The sequence below is a fragment of the Ochotona princeps genome, chromosome 24 (genome assembly GCF_030435755.1).
Source record: "Ochotona princeps isolate mOchPri1 chromosome 24, mOchPri1.hap1, whole genome shotgun sequence".
NCBI classification, from domain to species: Eukaryota; Metazoa; Chordata; class Mammalia; order Lagomorpha; family Ochotonidae; genus Ochotona; species Ochotona princeps.
The window spans coordinates 20,326,474-20,352,402 of record NC_080855.1 but is presented as its reverse complement, the minus strand read 5'-3'; the positions used below and the strand labels follow the sequence as shown (position 1 = coordinate 20,352,402).

The 25,929-nt window shown below is 43.1% G+C and overlaps 1 protein-coding gene across 2 annotated transcripts; it reads right to left on the bottom strand.

The window, feature by feature from the left end:
* Positions 1 to 1,181: 1,181 nt before the first annotated feature.
* On the bottom strand, positions 1,182 to 20,410 carry LOC105941937 (transmembrane protein 180). 2 transcript variants are annotated; one of them, XM_012927549.2, is made up of 6 exons: positions 20,189 to 20,409; positions 18,482 to 19,192; positions 13,470 to 13,624; positions 12,229 to 12,312; positions 8,605 to 8,727; positions 1,182 to 1,399 (listed from the first exon to the last, which is right to left on the bottom strand). In XM_012927549.2, exons 1-6 carry the CDS (start codon positions 20,336 to 20,338, stop codon positions 1,267 to 1,269), a joined length of 1,356 nt encoding a protein of 451 aa, XP_012783003.2. In that variant the 5' UTR covers positions 20,339 to 20,409; the 3' UTR covers positions 1,182 to 1,266. The 2 variants fall into 2 exon arrangements, with proteins under 2 accessions (XP_012783003.2, XP_058536243.1); XM_058680260.1 differs by lacking the exon at positions 1,182 to 1,399 and adding an exon at positions 7,986 to 8,348 and having other exon boundaries at positions 20,189 to 20,410.
* Between the last annotated feature and the right edge of the window lie 5,519 nt (positions 20,411 to 25,929).

Here is a 25,929-nt window from a genome sequence, read left to right as displayed (position 1 = left end):
TTTGCCCTTTGTTTTTGAGGTCTGACCCAAGATAATATTGCCTAGTGTTTCAAGTCATGGATCTTCCCCCTATGTCTTCTCTAGAAGTTTTTGTTTCAAGTCTTACATCTAAGTAGATAAGCCATGTGAAGTTAATTTTTATAGGTGGTGAATATCCAGTTCTCCCAACCATATTTATTGAAGAGACTGTCCTTTGCCCATAGTGTGTTCTTGGCATCTTTATCACCAATCAGTTGACGGCAAATGTGTCAATGTTTATCTCTGAGTTTTCAATCCTGTTTCATTGGTCTATATGTGTGGCTTTTTTAAAAGATTTATTTTTTGTTTGCTTGCTTGTTTATTTGTTTGTTTGAAAGGCAGAGCTATAGAGAGGCAGAGTTAGAGAAATCTTCCCTCTGCTGGTTAACTTCCCAAATGACTGCAACAGCCAGAGCTGGGCCAGACCAAAGCCAGGAGCTTCTTCCAGGTCTCCCACATGGATGGTAAGGGCCTAAGCCATCTTTCCCAGACATATTAACAGGGAGCTGGGTCAGAGGTGGAGCAGCCAGGATTTGAACTAGAGCCCATTTGGGATGCTATCACTACTGGCAGTGGCTTATCTTGCTTCACCACATTACCAGCCCCTGTATGTGCTTTTACGCCATTACCATGTTGTTTTGATTACAACAGTTGAATGATATATTTTGAAATCAAGGAGTAGTGATCGCCACTTTCAATCACAGGAAAATGATGATGGTGAGACAATGGCAATGAAAAATGGGAACAGGGATGTCTCACTAATACAACTGCAAAGCGAAACAATATGAAGTCAAAAAATAAAACATAAAAGGGAGTGGTGGGCTCGGCAGCGTGGCCTAGTGGCTAAGGTCCTCCCCTTGATCCCATATGGCCGCTGGTTCTAATCCCGGCAGCTCCACTTCCTCTCTATCTCTCCTCCTCTCAGTATATCTGACTTTGTAATAAAAATAAAATAAATCAAAAAAAAAAGGGAGTGGTACACACATCCTGCTGGGCTCCCGTAACAGTCCATTGGTGATGTTACAAGCATGTACAGGCCACAAGATAACTGGACCAGAGAGGTCTTAGCTCATATTTTAATCTTCTAATGATAGAGACAGAAGCTCTTAAACATGATAGATGTTTTTGTCTGTTTTATAAACAACCTAGAGTTTCTGAAGAACAGTTTTGCCCTTCTGGTACAAAGCAAACAGCTATAAAAATAAATAACCGACTCTCATTTGACTCCCACAACAGCTGGTATTAGCCTTAAAAAGTCCTCGTGTAGTCTGTCTTATTTTTGATTGAGAACAGGCTCCAAACCATAATCTGAATTATGGCAATGCCCAGTGGTAACAGGCAAACCAAATCAAACACAGCACCAGGAAGATCTAAAAGTGCACTGGGGGGAGGGGAGGAGAAATAAAACATAGTTAGTTTTCCCAATAGCTTATTTTCTTATTAATTCAAAGTTATTCAACAAAAGTTTCAGAGAAGTTTTGCTATCCATTGGAAAAGTAAAAGAAAGTTTATCAAATATTTTGGCTCTTTCAAATAATTGAATAGTTGAAACTTACTTCCATACAGCACAATTAGAGGTTGCAAGAAGAATCCAGAGCTAATAGCGAAATTCAGAAATGACAATGGCCTGGTTTTCTGCTAAGAACTTCCATTAAGCTCAGATATTCCTCTGAGCCTCAGTTATATTTCAGATAGATCCTATTTTGTATTTAAATCATATACAGTAAAAGGGGGGGTCTAATTATTCAGAGTTTTCAAGTTCCAATATGAAGCTTCCTTGTGGTTAGAAAGACCATCTAAAATAGTGTCTCATTAATTCAGCCAATTAAGGAAAAAAAAGAAAAAGTCAAACTGTAAAGGGAGAGGAAGAAGTCTGTTCCATTTTCACATTGAAGAAATTGCTCAGGTGAGCACCTGGCCCAGCACATTAGAGTATCTAGGCTGGAGTCCCAACTCCAACTCCCAGTGGCCTCTTCCTCTCAGCACAGACCTGGGGAAGACAGCAGATGATGGTTCAAGTAGCTGGGGCTTTGCTACCCACGTGGGAAACCTGGAATAAGTTCTGGGATGCTAGCCCTAGCCCCAACCTAATCTAGGGCCTTGTGGATGAGGAGTGAACCGCTGAAACAGAGCTCTGTCTCTGGCTTTGCATTGGTTAGGCATGGCCCTCCCTCCCACTGCCACTAGAAAGCCACCCTTCTTTCACTTTGAGTCCTGCTTCGCCTGAGAACTGGTAATTATCTACTTGCTCTATTTTGCTGCTGCTGCTGCTGCTTCCCTAGCCCTGTAGTGACCCATGAGCTAGCAACAGTAACCTTTAGGAGCAGCAGAGACATCCACAGTGCTGACAGCACATGACCACACTGCTGTTCCATCCAATCCCCCTGCACCTACTCCATCTGCTACTCTAGGGGCATTTGGGGATCTGTTTTTGTATCATTCCTCTCTTTAAGAAATCCTCTCTCCTCTCCCATCACAGGACGACTTCAGTCCTTAAGAGTTGATGGAGCCTGACTGACTCTCTCACCTCCCAGGTCAGACCCAGCGGAGATCTGATCAGAGGACTCCACACCTCAAGGTACAGCTTCTGCCTGGGCAGTGAGCACCTGCATGTCAGTGTTGGTGAGGAGCTTTCCCTGTGCTCCTGGGACTGAAGGGCACATGCCTCATGTGAAACTAGAGTACTCTTGTTGCTATATGGGAAAAGCTTGCACCAAACTCGGAGAAAAAGGGTCCTCATATCATTTGAGATCCAGCCAAACCTGACTTTTCAGTGATAAGAGTTGATAAATCCCTTCTTTGGAGGAGTAGAACTGGGACTCAAACTCAGATATTCCAGTGTGGGGTGCAGGTCCCCCAAGCAGCATCTTAACCACTGCACCAAAGACCTGCCCTTAAGCAGTTGCTTTAAACTGAGAGAGATGCCCAGGGTTTTAGAGAATTTGTTTTTCCCCTCTGACATGACATTTATTCCGTTGGAGTATGAGTAAGCCTGTTGATTTATTGTGTTACGCTTTCAGTAGATCTTCACTTCCCATTTCTCTGGTAGAACAACAGTTCCTAAGCCTTACATAATTATTCATTCATTCAACAAGTGTTTATTTGCATACTCATTCTTTTAATTGTACATTAAATACATCAACCGTGATACCTGTCCTCAACAAAGCTTACATTTTAATGGAAGTAACAATACAATAAATATATTTACTATTATCAAATAATAATAATAATAGTATTTGCATCTCTGTTTAAAGAAAAAAATCACAAAAATCACAAACACCAAATTTTCTCACACAATCTTCTAATTTCAAAAGAAAAGGTATCTACTTACAGGTAATAATATCCTAAAATACAACTGTCTGGCAGAATTTACCCTTTTTTTTTTTTTTTTTGCTAAACCATTTGTAAATTCAGTTCTGTGAGGTAAATAAAGGACTACACTCACCTCTAAAGCTGTCATATTCAGGATCACCCAAATCATAAAATCAAAGCAAAGTCTGAGTTGTTTCCACTCTCTTTCGCCTATTAATATGGACTTGGAACCGTAGAAAAGTAATAAATGTATGGTCATTAAGATTAAAAACAGATAGTCCTGTCAATGGAGTGGCCACCAGTTTAGTTCCCAAGGACCTCAGTTATGGCTTTCCTTGAACAAGTTTAATCATTACACTTGCTGGCTGCTGAGTAGTGACTCCTTAGGCCACAGTGGGTACAGTGTTGCAACGGGTGAAGCCACCACTTGGGGCACATGCATCCCACATCAGAGTACTGGTTTGAGTCCTGGTCCAGGCAGTCCTGCTTCCTGCTAATGCACACTCTGGGAGGCAGAAGATGATGGCTCCAGTGCTTGGGTCCACACCACTCACGTGGGAGACCCAAGTGGAGTTCCTCCTGGCTCTGAGCTGGCCCAGCCTGGCTGCTGCAGGATTAGCAAATGAAAGATTCTCTCTCTCCTCCCTCCCTCAAGTAGATGAAAAGAAGTAAACATTTTTTAAGGAGTACATAGATCTAGTAAACATAGTAAAATAATCTGCCCTGCAGAAGGAACATTTAATCTAACTCTATCAAAGGAATCACAGACCATTTTCTGAAAACATCAGGGAAGAGAACAATGTAGCTGATCTGTTTATTACAGCAGTGAAATGATTATCAGATATTAGAAAACTTACAAGTGTTAAATATAAGGGCCTGATGTGATGGCTCAATTGGCTAATCCTCCCCTTGCAAGCACCAAGATCCCATATGGGTACCAGTTCATTTCCTGGCTGCTCCGTTTCCCATCCGGTTCCCTATTTGCAAGCAGCCTGGGAAAGCAGCAGAGGATGGCCCAAAGTCTAGGGACCTGGTGCCGGTGTGAGAAACCTGTAAGAAGCTCCTGGCTCCCGGCTTCAAATCAGCTCAGTGCCAGCCATTGCGGTCATTGGGGAGTGAACCAGAGGATCGAGCTTTCTCTCAGCCTATCCTCTCTGTAAATCTGCCTTTCCAATAAAAGTAAATAAACATCTTTTTTAAAAGTGTTAAATTTCTTTTTACTGGAAAGGCATATTTTACAGAGAAAGAAGGAAAGATAGAGAAGGTCTTCCGTATGCTTGGTTCATTCCCCCAAATGGCAACAGCCAAAACTGAGCTGATCCGAAGGCAGGAGCCAAGAACTTCTTCCAGGTCTCCCACGTGGGTGCAGAGTCCCAAGGACTTGGGTCATGGGCCACAAGTAGGGAGCAGGATGGGAAGTGGAGCTGCTGGGACACAAACCAGTGCTCTTCTGGGTTGCCAGCACTTGCCAAGTGGAAGATTAGCCTGTGTGCCACTGCACTGGCCCACAGTGTTAAATTTATTTCAACAGACATTTTTGCTAGATTCTTTTCATTGTTGAGGCTTGAAATTCTCTTTGATCATCAAACCATAGCCTGCTAAGTGTACAATTAACCCTGGACTTCAGCAGGGCACTGGCAGTTTAGCATTAGTTGTGTAAGGCCACCAGATGCCAAATGTTAAATTATCACTCAAAGAGAAATGGCAGTTAGGTTCCCTGCATGAATTTATAGCTCTACGCTTGCTTGCAGTGTCATGAAATCAGTTGGCTAGTGCATTTGGCTGCCAACATGCCCAAGCTACTAAGGTTAGTATACACAGCTTCTGTTTCCAAGGAACTAATCTTTGGTTCTCCATATTGGCTGCAAAATGGAATAATATACAGAACTTTAAAGACCACAGATACCTAAAACTCATCCCTAGAAGTTCTGATTTAATTGGGTTAGAACATGGTAGGGGCTGGGGTTCTGGTATTAGTGGGATGAGTCTCTGCCAGAGGTGCCAGCATCCCATACAGGAACTGGTTCGTATCCCAGCTGCTCCACTTCTGATCCAGTTCTCTGCTGGTGGGCTGGGAAAGCAGTGGAGGATGGCTCAGGTCCTTGGGCCCCGGCATCTATGTGGGAAACCGAGAAGCTCCTGGCTCCAGGATTCAGATTGGCTCAGTTGCAGCTACCGCTGCCATTAGAGAGTGAACCAGCAGATGAAGGATTTCTCTCTCCGACTCTCTCTCTCTTCTCTCTCTTTCTGTGCAACTCAAAAACAAAACAAAACAATGTGGAGCATGGCCTGGGCATCAGCACTTTTTCAAGTTCCAAGCTGCAAGTTATAACATGCAACAGGCTAAGAACCCGTAACCTTAGGGCCTTCATGTCTTTTCCGAATAGAGAGGAAATTCAGAGGAACAAGTCAAACACGCATGTTCTTCCTCCGTTTCTCTCCCATTTATTAGCAGATGGAGGATAATGGGAGAGACAGGGATTTTCTATTCCAGGTTCTGTGCCTGGCTCTTTAAGCCACGGTGATTTTCTACAACAACATTGAGGCTTTCAGTGCTCCTTGGATTTTAACTTTTGCAGTGCAGATGAAAAACAGTCACCTAGGTGACAGAGAGGCTGAGACTGAGAGAGTTCCTTCGCCTTTAACAGAAGAAAGGTGGCCCTGAACAGAACATGTTCACTTGCTTAGAAGCTCATTTCTCAATTGGGAGCCACACCTGTCATGAAGGTTCACCACATTCTCTTTCATTCTAACTCCAGATATCTCTCATGTCAGTCTGTCTACTCCTTACCTTCTTGTACATTACTTTAGCTCAGGCCCACATCAGAATTTCTCATACAAAATCACTTTGTGGGCCTGGCACCATAGCCTGGCACCTAAAGTCCTCACCTTGAACATGCCGGGATCCCGTATGGGCACTGGTTCTACCCAGCTTCCCCACTTCCCATCCAGCTCCCTGCTTGTGGCCTGGGAAAGCAGTCAAGGATGGCCCAAAGTGTTGAGATCCTGCACTCACGTGGGAGACTTGGAAGAGGTTGCTGGTTCCCAGCTTGGGACTGGCTCAGCTCTGACCATTGCAGTCACTTGGGGAGTGAATCATCAGACAGAAGATCTTCCTCTCTGTCTCTCCTCCTGTATATCTGACTTTCCAATAAAAATAAATAAGTCTTTTTTAAAAAAAATCACTTAATTAGCCATCAAACTGTACTTTCTCTGTTTTTTGGCTAACCTCTCTTCAAATCATTCCTACACTGACAGATGATCTCTTCAAAGCACATCTTGAAGGGCCTGGTGGAGGAGCATGAGGTTAAGAGGTACGTGATTGCAGCAGACAGGAGGAATAGAGTCTATTCATTTATTGATTTTAGAGACAGAAAGAGAGTTCCCATCAACTGATTCACTCCCCCAAGTGCCCACAGCAGTCCCTGGCTGCGACCAAAGCTGGGAACTCAGTCCAGGTCTCCCACATGGTAACAGGTCCCAGCAACTTGGGCCATCGGTGCTGCCTCCAAGGGTTTTCATTGGCAGGAAGCTGAAGTCAGGAGCCAGAGACAGCATCAAACCTAGATTCTCTGATGTAGGAGGTGGGTGTCTTAACCACTGTGATAAACACCCACTCGCAGGAGGAATAACTTCTAATGTTCTGAAGCACACAGGATGACTGTGACTGACAAAACTTAAATAGCTATTTAAAAATCAGCAGTAGGGAGGATTCTGAACATTCCCCACCAAGGAAGTGACAGACATCTCAGGTGATGGACATGCCAGTCCCCGTGATCTGAGCATCACATACTCTGTGCACACATGTATGAAGATGTACTCAATACACACATACAATGACTATGTGTCTACACAAAATTAAAATATATTTAAAACATAAAATAAAAGATACTATAACTGGTGTTATAGCTCCTAGATTAAATCAAAATAATACTCCTTCTACTTAGGATCAGGCATATACTTCCCAAGGTCTACAATTAATCCACTTGGCCTTCCTCCATGCAAATTATATGCTCTTAGACCTCTCTGTATTTACAGACTGCCACCACATTTTCAAAATTCATCTGAGACATCATATCCTTTGCTGCCCAGTCTGAATTACACACACAGCCAACGTGTACTCCCACAGTATCCCATGCCTAGTCTGTCAGCAGAGCCCAGCACACAAGCAGTGTGATTTCACTGAATCTACTATAAGCTCAATTCAGAGCGGGGCTTTGTCTTTCCTATCTATATTCTTTGGATTTGGCATAAGCCCCAGAGAAAAGCTGATATCCAGCAAATATTTGTTCGAGAAATACCACATTGTTCCACATGTCCACTTGTGGATGCCTCCAATCTACATACATAATAGTTGTTTAAATTAGTACTCACAAGGTTGAGAGACAGATAGGGTTCTCACATGCTGTTTCACCTGAACTGAGCCAGGCTGAAGCTAGGAGCCATAAGCTCAACCCAGTTCTCCTGCGTGGGTGGCAAAGAGCCAACCACTGGAGTCATCAGCTGCTATCTGCCAGGGTCTGCATTGGCAGAAAGCGGCATCTTAACCACTGCACCAAGTGCCCGCCCTTGTTTAACCTCCTCCAAGAGGACAGAGATTGCTGTGGCTTTGTTCACTGCCACACCTCATTGCGTAGTATTTACCCTAGAATTTGGTAGGTTCTCCAGAATGTTTCCCAGATGAATAAATGAGCAGCTATTTGAGGGTTCGCTCATGCTTCCAGATGTGTGCCAGGCTGTTGTCTGTTGCTGGCACAATGTTCCTCCCTGTTCAAAAGGGGAAACCCAACTCAGCCTCTAAAACTCAGTCTAAGCACCCCCTTGTTTGTGAGGTGCTTCCAGACCCTGGGCAGGTTGAGGGAGAAATTTCTTGTCCAAGTTACCCGTGCTCCCATTGTGGGTGCATGGAACTCTTCGTACGGTTTGTTGTACTCTCTGAGGCTCCTTAAAGGCTTCATTCACCTTTCATTTCCAATACCTTTGTGCCTGGCATATAATAGCAACCCCCTAAAACATTTCTGAAATGAAAAAAAAAACAATGGATGAATACAATAAAGCAATCTACATGATGTTTAGTGTGAATATATGGACGCCCAAGTCCCTCTGCCCAGTAACCTTAATACTTTTTTATTACAGCCTGCCCAAGTTACATGAGTTAATGACCAACAGTATCCAAAGTCCAAGCTCACTGCTTAGCAGCTAATGTAAAAAGCTGGGCTGCCTTTTACATTTCCACCATGTTATTTCAAAGGTTTTTGTTTGTTTTTACTTTACCTTCTGTCTGGGCTTCTATATCCAAACTGAGTGAGCTTGGAAAGTATCACCATGGGAGCTAAAAACCGAGCAGGTTTGGTAAGCAAAGCATTGATGCCAAAAACCATTGAGGGAAAGAGTGGCCTGGAACAGACAAAACAGTGTGAGTCTGTATCACATATGTGCCTGTGCATGTATGTGCATAGTGTTACATATTCATACAGTGTGTATGTATCAAGGACTTCTTCATCTATGAAGTCCTTTTGGACCCTATGTAGGTAATGTTATACAGTCCTTATAAAACATCAACCTCTTTCGTAGTAAGGAAGTGGCAGAACCTGACTCTTAAACGAAAGAACTAAGATCCAAAGAGAAGACATAACCTATCCCCTAAGTGCTTACCGTGTGACAGCTCCATGTGCTCTGGATCGTATTAAATGTGCTACACAGCTTACCTCAGTTCAGCCTCACAGCTATCCCATGCATGAGGGAGATGGCTCTACCCTTACTTTAGAGGTGGGAGAGCAGAGGAACTTGTCCACAGTTACACAGCTAGTAAGAGGCAGAACTGGGATCCATGCCCAAGTCCCTCTGCCCAAATCCCATCCAGTGGCATTGAATGCACTCCTAGTAAAAATCTTGCCATACAGTTTGTTTAATAATCATGTAATACAAATCAACTGTATTTCCTGAAAAAATTGAAATCTTGTTGTATGTCAGCTAAGATGGAAACTTGGCAACTGAGGAGGAGTGAATGAAAGAGCAAGAGAAAAAGCAAAGAAGAAAGGGAAGGTGAGAGGAGAGAATTGGAGAAAGTTTGATGTGTAAGAGTGTGAATTGTACTCCCTCTTCAGTCTGCTGGTTACACTGCCTTGGTAAAGTTAATCCCTCACAGGTCTTTGTCTCCTGCTATTGGAGATAATGATTGTAGGAAAATATGCATGTTGTCTGTCTCCTTTAGCAAATTCTAAGTGTCACAAGTGCAGGGACTTCATCTGTTTTTGCTCAGAGCAGTAGCAAACCTTCCATTCTCATATGATCAAGACAGCTGAAGCTGGTGATAATGATGACAACAGGAACAATAATCCTTAAATGAAGAGACAGGAACTGTTATGTTAACTAAACTCATTCATCAGTCTTTTCTCAGGATTTTGCCTTTGAGTTTTTAGGTTAGCCAATGGAAAGTTCTATGCCATCTTTCTGGAGTAAATAGTATCCCGTGTGGTCTGATTTCTACAATCAGTTATAGACAGAACCTGAAGTTTGAAAGCCATCTGAGTAAAAAATATCTTTTTTTAAAGATTCATTTATTTTATTTAAAAGGCAGATTTTACAGCTGAGAGAGAGAGAGAGAGAGCTCCTCTATCCACTGCGCACTCTCCAAATGGCTGCAACAGCCAGAGCTGAGCTGATCCAAAGCCTAGAGCCAGGAGGTTCCTCTTGGTGTTCCACATAGGTGCAGCGTCCCAAAGATTTGGGCCTTTCTGGATTGCTTTCCCAGGCCTGAAGCAGAGGGCTGAATCAGAAGTGGAATAGCCAACATACAAACCAATGACCAATGCTAGCACCACAGGGTGGAGGATTAACCCATATGCCACCACACCAGCCCCAAGAATACCTTTAGATTGCATGATTTTTCAGTTCTCATCACAAGCTTGAGGTAACTTTTTAAAAACAAGTTTCCTTCATCAAGTCTAAAGCATTCAAATTAGTTTTTGTAGGATTAAACTTAATTTCACACTTCATTTCCTAAGCTTATAAAACATAAGTATAATTAAATCACTTGTTTATAATAATAAGTACATCTGGCATTAACAAATTTAAAATCAAAATGCACTGGTCCTTTGGAAGGACACAATTGAATCGGGGACAATAAAAAAACACCAGAATCCCTGACTGTAGCCACTTAGCCAGAAACAATCAGGGTACCATGAGCCTAAGAATGACTTAGCATCCCATGTAGTCAGGGATCAGAGAACCTGCAGAGGCCTTTTTGACACCTGCTGTTCTGCCTCCCCAGCTTTGCCCATGTTGCCTGACACCCAGAAGGCAGTCAGTAAATATTTGTTGAGACAATAATGTCTATCAGTCAAAGCTGCTGTAAGGACTTGAATGAGCAAACATGTGGCACTTACACACATTGCATTTGGTAAATGCCAATGCACTTCCCTTTAAACAGCTTGAGAGATTTTATTTATTTGAAACCCATCTCACTCGAAAACAATTTTTGAGAAGTATAAGATGTTTACTGAAGCTACTGCTTGATAACTTCAGTCACTCAAAAAACCAAAACCAAACTCTTCTGAGCCAGCCACTTCTCTGGGTCTCTGGGCACAGGGGGTCCAAAAGGGAAGACATGGTCCTGAACCACAGGAAGCTCGCTGTTTTCCTCTTCGCTCTAAATATGACCTAGCCACAAAACCCCAAAAGAGGAAAGGAATTGTGCAAAGAGGAAATCAAGCAACTAGCAAAGGTTTCCTCAATGTAAGTCACACTGAAAACAGGGGGAAGGACTAGGGTGACATTTAGCCAGTAATTCCGATGCTTGCAAAAACCAGGTCAAATCCCAGCTGCTCCACTTCTTATCCAGCTCCCATGACTCCTGTCCTAGCCCCAAGCCAGACATTTAGACCATTTGGGGAATGAGCCAGCAAATGAACAATCTCTCTTTCCCTCTTTTTTTCTATTTTTTTCTATCACTCTGCCTTTCAAACAAATAAATCTTAAAGAGGCTGGCGGGGAGATGAGGGCAGCAGTGGACTTTATGACCACCCTTTGAAACACCTGCATTCCATATCAGAGGGCCTTTGCTTCTGATCCAGCTTCCTGCTAATGTACTTGGGAGACAGCAGTGACGGCCCAAGTACTAGGGTCCCTGAGTTCCCAGCTCGTGGCTTCATCCTCACCTGGTCCTGGCTCTCGCAGGCATCTGGGGAGTAAGTTAGCACATGGGAGGACTCTCTTGCTCGATCACTCTCTTTCTCTCCCCTCCCCGCAACCTGTGTGTGTGTGTGTGTCTTCCTGTCTATTACACACTACCTTTCAAATAAATATCTTTAAGAAGAAAAGGCCGTTCAATATAAATGTTTCTAAAGAGCTAAGAAAGATCTTTCCTGTGTCTTAATACATTCCTCTCTAATCTATAGATTAGGGCTCATATCAGAAAATATTTGCCAATCAAGAGAATTTTATAGCTAATCTAAAATGTTTGTAACCATACCAAAGAACAAAACCTCTTATCATAAGCTTACACATCTAAAGCTAAGAAAAAATAATATGGGCCTTGATTTATTCTTTGACTTCTGCAAAAGCCAATGTGCTTTATCGTCCTGTGCATGTGCAATATGTGGAACATGAAGCTAACTGAGAATCTGCTGTGGCTTCTGATATTTAACCCCTTTTAGCACTGACTACATAAAACTGAGGGATAAGACATTCGATGTCCTTTCAGAAGTGAGGGGAGATTGCCTAGAGCAAACAAATAACAATATCCTATTTTATCCCACTCCTTAATACCCAGCAATCCCTCTTAGGATCATCTCTGAAGTATGTGATTGGTGGTAGCACTGTAACCGAGATGGAGACTCTAATACTCTTACCGACATGTAACATTTTTGTAGCTAGTATCTGAATAAATATACTTACTGCCTATTGAACTTAAGTAATTCTGCGTCAATCATGTCAGCTAGAGGCAGGTTAAATAAGCAATAAGAAGCTTTCACTATCACCCTAAAAAGAAAAAAAAAAGGTTAAAATGCTTTACAGATAAAACTTTTACAATTGGAGCTGCAGGGAGATACGGGCAGAAGGATGAGCATGACAGCAGACAAGCCCAGGGCACTGGGGTCCTAGGCAAAGACACCTAATCCCAAGAAAGAAAGCAAAGTTTCCTGGAGAAGCACAGGCCTGGGCTGAAGCCTCAAGGAACATGAGGGAACCAAGGAGGAAGTGGGTGAGAGCTTTACAGCTGCAGAAATCCACATCTGGTAGACACTGAGGTGCCTGAACCAGGAAGTGCCAAGTGTTTCTATATGGCAGAGTGTGATGTAACTGGAGGATTAACAAGAAGTGAAGAAGAAGTAAAAAAAAAAAGAGTCTATGTAACAAAGAACATCACACATCATTTGGATATATCTAGAAAGAGAGAAGCCACTTAAGATTGTCAAGCAAAGGAATGAGGTACTTCTAAACAGAAGAGGGGAGGAGAGGAGGGACTGGAGACTCAAGGCACAGTGACCATGAAGGAGGCAGTTTGGTAAGAGATGAGGAGGACCTGGGCAGAGAAGTAGCCACAGAACAGAAGAGGACCTAACAGGGAGATGAAACTGCTAATAATTGGCAGTGTGTTGGCTGTAGGTGTGGAAGAAGAGAGAATGCAAAGACAACTTCTCAGTCCCTGTCCTGGGCAACTAAATGGAGGAGCCATTTCCCAAAATGGGTGATAAGGTCAAAAGAGCAGGTCCCCTAGCAGGGAAAGACCCAGGGTTTAGACATATGAATAGAGATGCCTGGGTTAGAGACCTGACTCATTGCCAGTTCTAGCTTCCTGAAAACCTGAGAGGCAACCGTGATGACTCAAGTAACTGGGTCTCTGCCACCCATGTGGGAGACCCAGATGGAGCTCCCAGCTCTCAGCTTCAGCCCTTTTGGGAAGTGAACTAGCAGATGGGAGCTCCGTCTGTCTGCTGCTCAAACAAAAGCACTATTTAACTTTACTACAAATTTAAGGGTAAGAGGTTCCCATTCAATCAACTGGGCAGAAAGGCGTGATAACCCTGCCGGGAAATGGGAGTCAAAGTCAGTTCAGGTCAGAGACATTTCACCACCTGAGAGGGTGAACAGCAGGAACTAGTGTAATCTGGAGCTGGAAATCAGCCTTTACTTACATGATAAGCGTGAGATAGAGAGCCAAACAGTAATAGTAGTCCGCTCCCAGAAGTAACATGACAATGGAAGCTGTCCCTTCTAGGTAGAAAGAAACTAGGATGATCTTATAATAACCAAATTTCTTCAGCCAGGAATGACCCACAAGTAGGAGGCACTGAAATGGAAACAGATTGATGGGTTGGTTAAGAAGGAACCCACATGTGTGAGACTTATTTACTCTATCTGATGCTAAAACAGTCTGAGTACTCAATGGATGTGCTCCTGAATTACAGTATCAGCTGAAGTACAACATTGCCTTGGCTAGAGATGCTATTATCCATATTTATAAAAAAGTAGTCATAATAGTCTGAAGACAACAAACCCCATTGCTTCCTATAAGACAAATGAACAAACCAGACAATGGTTTCCTAATTCTTTTATCTTCATACAGTGAAGAGATTTTTGTAAAACTGGCGATATTATTTTTAAAAAATCCATCACTTAGAAATAAACAGTATTTCTTTTTGGAACTCAAATTTGAAACAAATCCAAAATTTAAAATTCGGCATTTACAGCCTCAAATTTTCTTGGCATGCAGTAGATAAAATAAATATTTGTGCATATAAATTTTGATATATATAAAATTTTGATATATAAATCAAAAATTCATTGACCTTCTTCTGTCACATAAGTCTATCATGTGCTAAAATATACTTTTCATCCTAAACTCAAGGCCAGAAGTAAACAATAGCTTATAGTTCTGTCTGCATTTCTGCAGATTATAGTCCTAACCTTATATATTTTCATAATTTTAATGGATTTATATAAAGAGTTCAGATCTAGATTTTTAAAAAAGTCTTTGCTACAAATAAAACAATTTGCTGTTTTAAATGGGGAGTGCTAAATGTACACACATGCACATTAACAAAGATCAGAAAACACCCTTTGTTTTCAATTTAAATAGCACATTGTTTAGCTCTGAAAGTTTTCATTAACCAAACCTATGCATGTTACATTTAGAAGAGAATTTTGAATAATGTAAGTAGAACATAAGCATTCTGTAATAAGCATAAGGGTCACTCCCACCCCAGCTGACTTTCTGGCTGATTTCTGTACTTTCAAGGAACAAGAGCTCATTTTCTGGATACTAAAAACAATGGTGACTGATAAGATCCAAGGCATTTCTTAGAGTTCTGCATGAGAAAGTATTTAAAACACCCCAGCAGAGGCTGGCATTGTGGTTCAGTGAGTAAAGCATATTCTACTGCATATTCCTGTGATGCCAGCATTCCACAGGAATACCAGATCAAGTCCTGGCTGCTTCACTTCTGATCCAGCTGCCGGCTAATGCACCTGGGAAAACAGCAGAAAACGGCCCAGATGTTTATGCCCCGGCCACCCAGAGGGCAGACCCCAGTGGAGTACTCCTGGTTTAGCCTGGATCAGTTCTTTCCACTGCGACAATTTGAGAGAGCAAATGAGCAAATTGGAGCACTCTCTTTCTCCCTTTCAAATAAATATTAAAGTAAAACGCCTCAGTAAATCCAATTCTATTAGAACATTAGAAAGTAACATATTTCCACATATGAACGGAAACCATTCCTTCTCAATCTATAATACATACACGTACAACACATAAGAAATTAATCGTGTAAAACGTGGGGCAGAGTGGATGGCCCAAGATTTTTATATCAAATGCCCCGAGTTTGAATTCTAGTTTTGCCACTTTCACCAGCTACATGTTCACAGACAATTAAGTAACTCTATATAAGAGAAGTTTCCTTGCTCTCCCCCTCTTCCTCTCAGTCTAGCACCTTGCCCCACATACTCACTGTTAGTTTCATTCTTGTGTCCAACATTTATAAAGATACAAGTCAATGATGAATGATTTTACAAAAATCATCAAAGAAGAAAAAGACTCCCCTTTCTGCCTCCTTCATCCACATGTTTACAATGTACCTAAACTGCAACATCCACTGGAGTGCAGGAGAGCCACATGGGATGTGGGCTGGGCCAGACTAGGTGGCAGCAGAGGCAGACATGAACAAAAAACAGCACCAAGGGGGGGTCTGGAGGTGGTTACTGGGGTTCACCCCAATTAAACTATACACTCACTGTTGGAAATGAGGACAGGTTTGTGGAAGGCTGGCTGATCTGGGTCACAGCACCTGTGGGTTCATGTGAAATACGGGGCAGCTGCATCCCCCAGTATGTGCATTAGCTGGTGCAGGTGAAAGACCACATCTGACCCTGCACTGGCTCGCACACATAAAAATCAAGTCTGAGGTCACCCCAGGCGAGGTTTCTTGGGCAGACTCGCTGACTAGACTGCTGGACTCAGATCCTGGCGACAGGAAACAGCACAGGCTGTGTGGTCCGACCTGGGAGTACATGTATCAGGACTGGGTCTCCCCAGTTGTTGATGCCTGTAAGGTGGACAGCATGTCCCAATGTACACGGGGGACATGAGAACCCACACAGCTAGGCTAGCAGAGGACACCAACTGCCTCATCAGGGATGGAAATTAGAACAGGTTGGACAATTCTCCTGGCCAAACTTCACAGCAAGTGTCTTGGCCTGTGGGTACACTAAGATGGACTTTGTCAAACCATATAACCTTAGAAAGATTTTCTCTTCCCTGGAGTGATAAAACCAATAACTTCTCAAAACTATTAAAACCATTCAATTAACACTCTCAGAACACTCTTCCCCACATCAGGGCCTCTAGGGTGTCATCAAAGGTCCGTCTCCCATCCCAGGGCACTGATGTAGTTTGACAACAAGGAGTGGACCTCTCCCCACCTTCCCCTGCACAAACAGGAGAAAAAAAAAGACTGAAATGTGTCCCACCCACCATCCCCTGTAGTTGAACCTCCCCACCCTAATCAGAGGCCCACATGGGCATGCATCTCCCAACTATGTAAACAATATTAAAAATAAAATTAAAAATAAAAAACATCTGTAAAGGCAATGCCATGCTTGCGGTACATGTTGAACTCCTATCTGTTGAGGGAGTTGGAGGTTGTTCATAACAACGGCTAACAGGCCTCCAGCATCTAGTTACGCCAGGAAACATTTTAAGCATGCTGTATGTCCTATAATTCATTTAATCCTCACAGTAATCCCATTATAGAGGATCTATTTTTATTCTGATTCAACAAATGAGAAAAGTGAGACACACAGAGTTGGAAAAATTCACCCATCACGCAGCTGGTAAATGGGGGAGTCAGAGTTGTCCAGGACAGGCTCCATACACAAACCCAATTACTACTCCACCTCTTTGAGGGCAGTGGGACATGAAAGAGTTATTAGAGATAAATAACACTTGTTCATTCTTTTCTGCTTTCATTTATTCAACTCCTCAAAAAGAATGTCACTGATAAGACAGCCTCAGAAAACCAAAATTGTGTTTGCCCTCTGTGCTGTATCCACTGGCTAATGGGACGTAATGAAATCCCTGACAACACCAATGGATCTGGTGAGCTTTTTTTTGTTTTTAACCACAATAATTCAGGCATATGTTACTTCTCTAAAAATTAAGAACAAATGTAAAGTAACTTTGGATTTCCATTTTATACAATTTGAGTATCCCCTCCCCAACTTCTTGGGACCATTAAGGTTTCAGATGGTAGATGTATATTTGAATTTTCAAGTTGTGCGTAGACTTTTACAGGCTGAACATTCTTCATTTAAAATCTGAACTACTCCAAAATTTTAAGACTCTTAAAATTTAAAAGTTTTAGAACCTCTTCAGATCTCCCACATGGGTGCAGGGTTCCCAAGGCTTTGGCCCGTCTTCAACTGCTTTTCCAGGCCACAAGCAGGGAGCTGGATGGGAAGTGGAACAGCTGGGACACGATCCCAGTACATGCAAGGTGAGTACTTTAGCCACTAGGCTACTGTGTTGGGCCCCATGAACTTTTTTTTTTTTTTAAAGATTTATTTGTTTTATTGGAAAGGCGGATATACATAGAGGAGGAGAGACAGAGAGGAAGAGCTTCTGTCCGGTGATTCACTCCCCAAGTGACCGCAACGACCGGTACGCGCCAATCCGAAGCCGGGAACCTGGAACCTCTGCCGGGCCTCCCACGCGGGTGCAGGGTCCCAATGCATTGGGCCGTCCTCGACTGCTTTCCCAGGCCACAAGCAGGGAGCTGGATGGGAAGTGGAGCTGCCGGGATTAGAACCGGTGCCCATATGGGATCCCGGGGCGTTCAAGGCGAGGACTTTAGCCGCTAGGCCATGCCTCCGGGGCCCCTTTTTTTTTTTTTTTAAAGATTTAAGGGCCCCATGAATTTTTGAAGTACCCTTGTAGTCAGCCCTCCAGATGTTATGATAAACATCGGGCCAGTGTATGTTTTTGAAGGGAGACATGCCTTCTACAAGAATGCTCATGGCTGTGGAATTTTAATAACACTCTAGAATTCCAGGGCTTGGGCTTTCAGCCAAGCGTTTTGGAACCTGACTGTAAGAATTCTTTACCAAGGGCTTGGCGGCGTGGCCTGGTGGATAAGGTCCTCGCCTTGATCCCATGTGGCCGCTGGTTCTAATCCTGGCAGCTCCACTTCCTCTCTATCTCTCCTCCTCTCAGTATATCTGACTTTGTAGTAAAAATAAAATAAATCTTTAAAAAAAAAAAAAAAAAATTCTTTACCAAATAACTTCTTCCAAGTTAACAGAAACAGAAATCTTAAATACCCTAATAAAGCAAAAGTACATACTCACAGAAAGCTGTTTATTTTCTTCCATATCTCTGCTGAGGTTTAGATGAACACGTTCAGGGGGTTCACATCCTCAAGTTTTTTTTGTTTAAAATAGCACATTGCTAGATTCTCACTGGGCTCCATTTCCCTTGCCCCTCCTTTCAGCTCTTTTTTTCCCACACTTTGTTTCCACTGAGCTTTGTATAATGTGTAAGGCTCTGATTCTTTGGGTCTCTTAATAAACGTATGTCATTTGCTCTGACTTCTGACATAATCAGGTATTAAATCTTTAATCCCCATAGGAAAACACACAGGGAATAATCACATACCTGTGGGCAAATGAAGCTTGCGCCATACATGACGCTCCTTACAGACGAAGAAAGGATGTCCCCGGGAATGAGGTGATCTGTGAAGATCATCATGAAGTTGCTGAAGACGGCTAAATGGAAGACTTGGAAGAAACTCGTGATCAGAAAAAGGTACAAGTTCTTCTGGGTCAGGATCTGTCCCATCCATAAGGCAAGATCCTCCTCTGTCCCCAAGGGCACATTTTCCTCCAGGCTTCTTTTCCATTCAAAACATTTCATGTGGTTCATGCCAGCACGCATACTGGCAGCGGCAAGAAAGGCAATGAGCACAGCGGCAGCCTGAAATTCGGGCAAACTCTCCATGTTATTGGAGATGAGGCCAAAGAAAAGGACACTGGCCGAGCCTATCAGTGATGCCACGTGGTTGATTTTAAGAAGACGAAGCCTACTTTCATGTCTAGGGAAGGTCCCTACAAACCATCTACACTGGGCTTGCTGAATACAGGAGAGGGTGCTCTCAAAGGCACACGATGACACCATCAGGTGAATTCCATTAAGCCAGTCGCCTTCTTGATAGTTTTTCCAAGGGAACCAAGGAAGCAGGAAGGCCATTGCACACAGAGGGCCACCCAGCAATGCAGAAAGATAACGGCTTGTACCACAGTCGGCCTTAAAACTGTCACAAAAATACCCAATCAGGTCATTAAGAATATTCCAGATCATCAAAATTGCCTAGGTATTAAAAAACAAAACATGATTATTTCAGTGTAGTACTATAAGCCACTATGTTCAGTAGAAGATAAAGATGACCCCTGAGGTTTTTTTTTTTTTTTTTCACTTATGTGGAATGATCAAAGCTAATCCAACAAAAAGCTTACTGGTTCCAGAGTAAACTGAAATATTAATAATAGCCAAAATGAAAGTTTTTCGAAAAGTCTGTGAGAAAACAGAATTGTTTGTTTTGGTGCCAACAGTGCTGGAAATGTCTGCATAGGTTCTTCACAATAGGAGATTGCCATAGGCTTTCTGAGGACCTCTCGTATGCATGGATTTCCAAGTGTTGCACCAAAATGAACTTACCATTAAATTCCATTTCCCACAAACTTTTAGAAGTCTCCTTGTATGGATTTTCTTTTGTTCAGGCATCACATAACTATGTACTAACATTATTTTGTCCAGTCCTTATAAACAGTGCTATGGGTTAGGTGTTTTGCCTCGGGAATAATTTGCAGGTTAAAGCACGCATGTCTGAGTTCCTGGGCTGCGGAGTACCTGGCTACAGATTCTGACCACAGTTTATTGCTGAGAAAGGCCCTGCCAGGACTTGGGTTCCTGCTCCCATGTAAGAGACCTGGACTGAGTTCCCATCCCCCAGCTCCGACCCAGCCTAGTCAGGGCTGTTGCAGACGTTTGGGGAATCAGCCAATGGCAACTCTCTGCTTCTTAACAAATTTCTAAAAATTTAAATAGCAGTATTGTTCCACATAAGTTCATTTTCCAGGAAACCAAAGTTTGCCCTTTAAACCCTAAAGCTTTTATATTTTCAATGATAATTTTTTTTTTTTTTAGTCTCTCTTTGACTTTTAAACAGAATCTTGAACAGGGGTCAGTCATCTTTGGAACTCTCACCGCTATGCGAAGCAGCAGCTCTTTGTCCAATCACAATAACATACAGCTGCAAGGAAGGAGTTCTGCCTTATGTGCAAGGCAAGAAAGATTCCACCTCACCTGGGCTTGACAAAAGGTCTCTTCCGAAATCTTGTACAGATGCAAAAAGAGTTTCACATAGAAGAAGCTGAAGGCGGAATTTAGCAGGTCAGTCCCTAGAGTGACCACAGAGTATGCCCAAGCAGCAGAGTTCACATTTAAAAAGATCATGTTTCATACACAGGCAATCTTCTTCCCTTTGTGAATAAAAATTAAAATCCATCATTTGCAAACAATATTTGATGGGTGGCAAAATCCCACCAGACACTAGTTTAAATAATCTCCAACTACTACGTCTGAACACCAGTTTAATACTGTATTCACTTACTCATTCACTTTTTGAGATGTTGCCAGGAACTCTAATTTACACAGAGCACGACTCTGCTTATCTTTTTCAATATTGCTTGTAAATTATAAAGTGGGGTTTACACAGGAGTTTGGACAGGCTTAACTAGCGGTTGAGGGGGGAGACATGTTTGCAAATTATTGCCCTTCCTACGGGAGACTGCAACAGAATAAGAACAATGAGATGACTGTCGTTTGCTTAAACAGGAGGAACAGATTAAGGCCCTCCTCTTCGTAAGTTGTCTATTCAGTAGGACAGACCTGCATCTGAAGGGGTTACTCTTTTGACTTTCTGTAGGACTATTTAAGCTTTCACTCAAAGGCCATATCACTGAGATGCGTATTGAAATCACACATGCTGAACCTCACTCTGAGGATCTTATATCCAGCGACCAACTTACTCTTTGAGCTATATGATGATTCTTCAAAAAGTGCATGGAAAATGAAATTAAAAGTTTATTTTGGTGTACTAAATTTTTCATCCATGCCTATGACGGGGGTCTTTTAAAAGTTCATACATCATATGAAAAAAAAAACTATATATGAATTTCAAATAATTTTTGCACCAAAATAGTCTTAGTTTTGCTTTTTACAAACAGAACTAAAAGAAGCACTCTGTAGAACTGGAAAGCAGTAGGTAGGCATATATTCAATATTCTATTAATCTTGAAGATGCTTTTAAGAGAATAGCATAATCAGGCTTGGCTAAATCCTTGCATTGCATGCCTCGAGATCCCATAAGGGTGCCAGTTCATGTCCTGGCTACTCCATTTCCCATCCAACTCCCTGCCTATGGCCTGAGAAAGCAGTCGAGGACGGCCTAAAGCCTTGGAGCCCTGCACCCACGTGGGAGACCCAGAAAAGTTCTTGGCTCCTGTCTTCAGTCGGCTCAGCTCTGGCCGTTGCAGCCACTTGGGAAGTGAACTAGCAGAGAGAAGATCTTTCTCTCTGTTTCTCCTTCTCTGCAAATCTGCTTTTCAAATAAAAATGATTTTAAAATATAATAATCTTCCTATGTGATCCCTGTCCCACTTGAATATTCAGCCATGTCTGCACAGTCCTAGTAAATCAGAAAGGAGAGAAATATTCAGATAACTTGAGACATTTCATTTACTTCAATAATTCTTGAGCTTCTGTTTTAACTTTGGAGACCCAGGACAAAACCAAGCAGGAACTTCAGTCTATATTGCCTAATTTCTTAGGAAAACAGAAGGCCAGTTAGAAGGGAGGAGGAGGCATGGGACTCAAATGATCAAATGACTTAAATCGCTAAGCTTCACTCTTCACTGGGTAGATCCAAAACTGATTCTGATTTCATGGGCGGTGGGATCCTGGAATCCTCAAAGTAGATTATTATATCTGTATGCATGCCAGGAATTGTCTGGAGACTGAGTAAAGAATAGGTTCCCGTTTGTGTACTGGTATTTGTAAAATATAGATTCTGCTGTGATGATAGGAGTCGAATCTGATTTTGCTACTGCTGCTGTTATGCAGATTACCAGTACTGCAGTTGCATGTGGTCAGCCAAGAGTTCTGGCTTTACAAAGTAATTCTCAGATATGAAAAAGCTTGGAGCTGCTGGTGAAGAATTCACCATTTTCGGCCTACGTGAGCACAAAGACTGAGGTTAGAGGTTGCTTTGTTACCAGGAGAGCCAAAACCCAGGACACAAAGGTAGCCCACAAGACCTAAACAATCTCCTTTTTCTCAATTTTTATATAAACTTAGAATTTTTGCAAAGTGTTATAAACTCTGAGTTTAGATTATTTTTTCCAAGAACTTTTTTCCTGAGCTAAATAAATATTATTAAATCTTTAAAAGCGAGAGAACAAAGACCTCTCCCGCAAGGACTTTTAGTACTGAAAGCTACCATTGCTCAGTGTAATTTTTATTTAAGCTTTCTATGGGAAAGACAAGTTTCCTTAAACAATATCCTTAAAAAGAGCCCACAAACATCAAGCATAAAAAGTCTGCAGGGTTTTGTTGTCTCTGTTTTTATTTCTACTATTTTAATGTCTCAATAATTTTAATTTTCCAGATCTTGCTTTTTTTCAAAGGGAAACTGTTAAAGAATGTTCTAATATACTTTTTCCAGTTAGGGCAAAAATGAATTTTTATCTGCTGTTGAAAGTGCAGCCACGCCTAGGGTCAGAGGCGTAATTCTAACCAACATTTTCCATTAACTTTGTGAATATTCCCCTATGCATGGATTTTTTTTTTAAAGATTTATTTATTTATTTTATTGGAAAGTCAAATATACATAGGAGAGACAGAGAAGATCTTGTGTCCAATGATTCACTCCCCAAGTGGCCAGAATGGCCGGTGCTGCACCGATCCAAAGCCAGGAGCCCAAAACCTCTTCTGGGTCTCCCACGCAGATGCAGCGTGCCATCGCTTTGAGCTATCCTCAACTGCTTTCCCAGGCCACAGGCAGGGAGCAGGATGGGAGGCGGGGCTGCCAGGATTTGAACTGGCACCCCAGGGTGCAAGGTGAGGACTTTAGCCACTAGGCTACTGCGCCGGGCCCTATACATGGACTTTTAAAGAAGTTTTGCACCCAAATAACATCTTTTCACCTCAGTTTTCCATCAGTTTTTTTTTTTTAAAGTATCCTCATGTCCATGTGAATGTTCAAAACTTGGGCAGTAGAAACTTTTTTAAAGACTTATTTTTATTTGATAGAAGGAGAGTCAGAGAGAAAGATCTTCCATCCACTGTCTAATGGCTGAAATAGCCAGAGCTGAGCTGATATGAAGCCAGGAGTCAGGAGCCTCTTCCAGATCTCCCACATATGTACAGGGTCCCAAGGACCTGGGCCATCCCAGGCCATTAACAGTGAGCTGGATGGGAAGTAGAGCAGCCAGCACACAAAGCAGTGCCCATATGGGATCCTAGTGCTTGCAGGTGGATTAGCTACCTGAGCCGCCGGGTGGGCCCTGCGCAGCAGAGACTATGAGATCCATGTTGCTTCTTCTTAAACCTAGCAGTAAAAACTGTACCTACACACAACACGTTGCCTTTTAGTTAGCAGAATTCAAAAGTGACAGGTGTGACTTTAGTGTTCCTCTTTTATTACCAATCACTGCTTCCCAGCACCGTTCTTTCTACATTTTTTGTTGGCATTCCACTGTAAGAAGGAGCTTTCCGAGTTGGGCATTGTAGCACAGCAGGTTTAGCCACTGCTTGGGATGCCCGCACCCTACATTGAAGTGCCTGAGTTTAAGTCCCCTCTGTATGTACTCTGCTTCCAAACCAACTTCCTGCTAATACCCTGGGAGGCAGCAAGCGATGGCTCAGGTGCTAGAGCCGCTGCCATCCACAGGAGAGACCTAGCTGGAATTCCAGGCTCCTGCTTCTGCCTCGTCCAGCCCTGCTCCTCTAGACCGTTCAGCTCCTCACTCGGGCCTGGCCCAGCCCTGGCTGTGGCAGGCACTTGCGGAATGAACTGGCAGATGAAAGATCTCTCTCTCTCTCAAACACGTTTTAAAGCTTTCTTTTCTCTCATTTGTCTTTATCAGTGGACGAAGGAGTTTCCCTTTCTTCTCTTTTCTTCCATGGGATTATAACCTGTCTAGTGGGAGGGAACCTGTTTTCTGCCAAGGATGATTTGGACATTTATAACATCACTCACAGACCATACAAATCAGCCGGCTCTACATTCACTGAGCTACAAGTCCAGTCTGTGGTCACCTTGGCAGGACTGCATGTCCCCCCATTCCAATGACCTACAATTTATTATTATTATTTTAATATTCATTAATGTCCCTACAGGTACCTACTTTTTTTAAAGATTTATTTTATTTTTATTACAAAGTCAGATATACTGAGAGGAGGAGAGATAGAGAGGAAGTGGAGCTGCCGGGATTAGAACCAGCAGCCATATGGGATCAAGGCGAGGACCTTAGCCACTAGGCCACGCCGCCGAGCCCAGGTACCTACATTTTAGCAGTATCAGTAGCAATGACATGATTTTAATTTGGAAAGGGCACAAGGGAACGGGTGCTTGGCCTAAGCAGTTAAGAACCTGGTTGGGGGTTTGACTTCCCATTTCAAAATATATGTGTCCTGGGTTCAATTCCCCGCTCTAGCCTCTGACTTTAACTTTTTGCTGGGAGGAAGCTCATGCAGGTGTATTCCTCCATGTGGGGCACCTGAATTGAATCCTCAACTCCCAGCTGTAAGCCTGACTCAGTCCTGGCCATTGCGGACATGTGGGAGGTGGCTAAGAGGGAGTCCACCTTGACTTTGCCAAAGGTTGCTCTACTGACACCCGCCGTGAGTTTAGGACTTGTACCCTGCTTCTTCCCAGGCAACAGTCCACAGCCCCGGTGGGAGGTAACCCTGGAGTCAAGCTTTCCCACACTCACAGCATCCTCCGGAGCTGCCACTGATGTGAACAGGAATGGGAAGGCAAGAAAGGCATTCTCCCATTCGCATGAATATTTATTTATGTAGATGACTTAGGGCAGTTTCACGCTCTACCAACTCAACAAGTTTTACTCCTTTATACGGAAGACAAGGATAGTTGGAAGAATCTAGAACACCTTCCTTACAACTTTCCTTTTTTTATTATTATTATTTTATTCACAGTAACATGTTCACCTTGTGAACACAAATCGCAAAGAGGCTGATAAGAAAAAGCAAAAGGTCAACAATTCCAACCCATTCCTCCCTTCGGGGAGTTCGACTGCCTTCCACTGCAGTTTCGTAATCTCTTGGGGGAGGGATGTGGAAATGACCCACCGAGGCACCACTTCAGAAGCCTGCCCTGTCAGCGAGTTTCGGCTCGCTCCCTGCTTGTCCTTTTTCCTTCCAGCCTCGGTTCGTTGTTACCTTACATTCTAGAAATGTACTTCTTCACCCTCCTCGCTTTTCAATTTTTTTTTTCCAGCTGCACCTGCTAGGTAAGGTGAAGAACACTTACTTTCTAGTCTGGTCCCCTCAACGAGAGATCCGGATGCAAGAGAGCCTGACCCACGCGGGGAGCCCTGCTAGCCATGTCTGTGGGGAGCAGTGGGCACGGCCCCCCAGCACAGGCTCAAACTCGTGGTCCACACACCTTTATCCACCGCCTGCAAAACCGCTTGAGAGAAATGTATATGTGTATATAGAGATAGATACAATCTTTCTCCCCAACGGATTCAGCTTTCCCAAGCGATTTTGGCGCCCACCGTTTCCGGGAGGAGTAGGTAACGATTCCCAGCAGCTTAGAAGCGAACAATCAAGAAGCTATTCGCTCAGCCGAGAGCGACTGCGGGCGCCGGGACGCCGACAAAAGGCGGGCTGGGCAGTGGCCGTGGGGTCCCCGGCACCGCGGGCGCCCCACGACAACCGCCCACCGCTCAGAGGCCGGACAGTCCTCGCCCCTCTGGCCCGCGCAGCCTGTCCACTACAGCAGGCCGGGTCCACACGCACCC

Excerpts from the sequence above, each read along its gene's own strand:
- LOC105941937 (XM_012927549.2), bottom strand. The coding sequence starts at position 20,338 with ATGATCTTTTTAAATGTGAACTCTGCTGCTTGGGCATACTCTGTGGTC. Across the intron at positions 13,625-18,481 it reads CAAGCTTCATTTGCCCACAG|TGCCTCCTACTTGTGGGTCA; the intron begins GTATGTGATTAT and ends TTTCCATTTCAG. Across the intron at positions 12,313-13,469 it reads CTCTATCTCACGCTTATCAT|GGTGATAGTGAAAGCTTCTT; the intron begins GTAAGTAAAGGC and ends TTTTCTTTTTAG.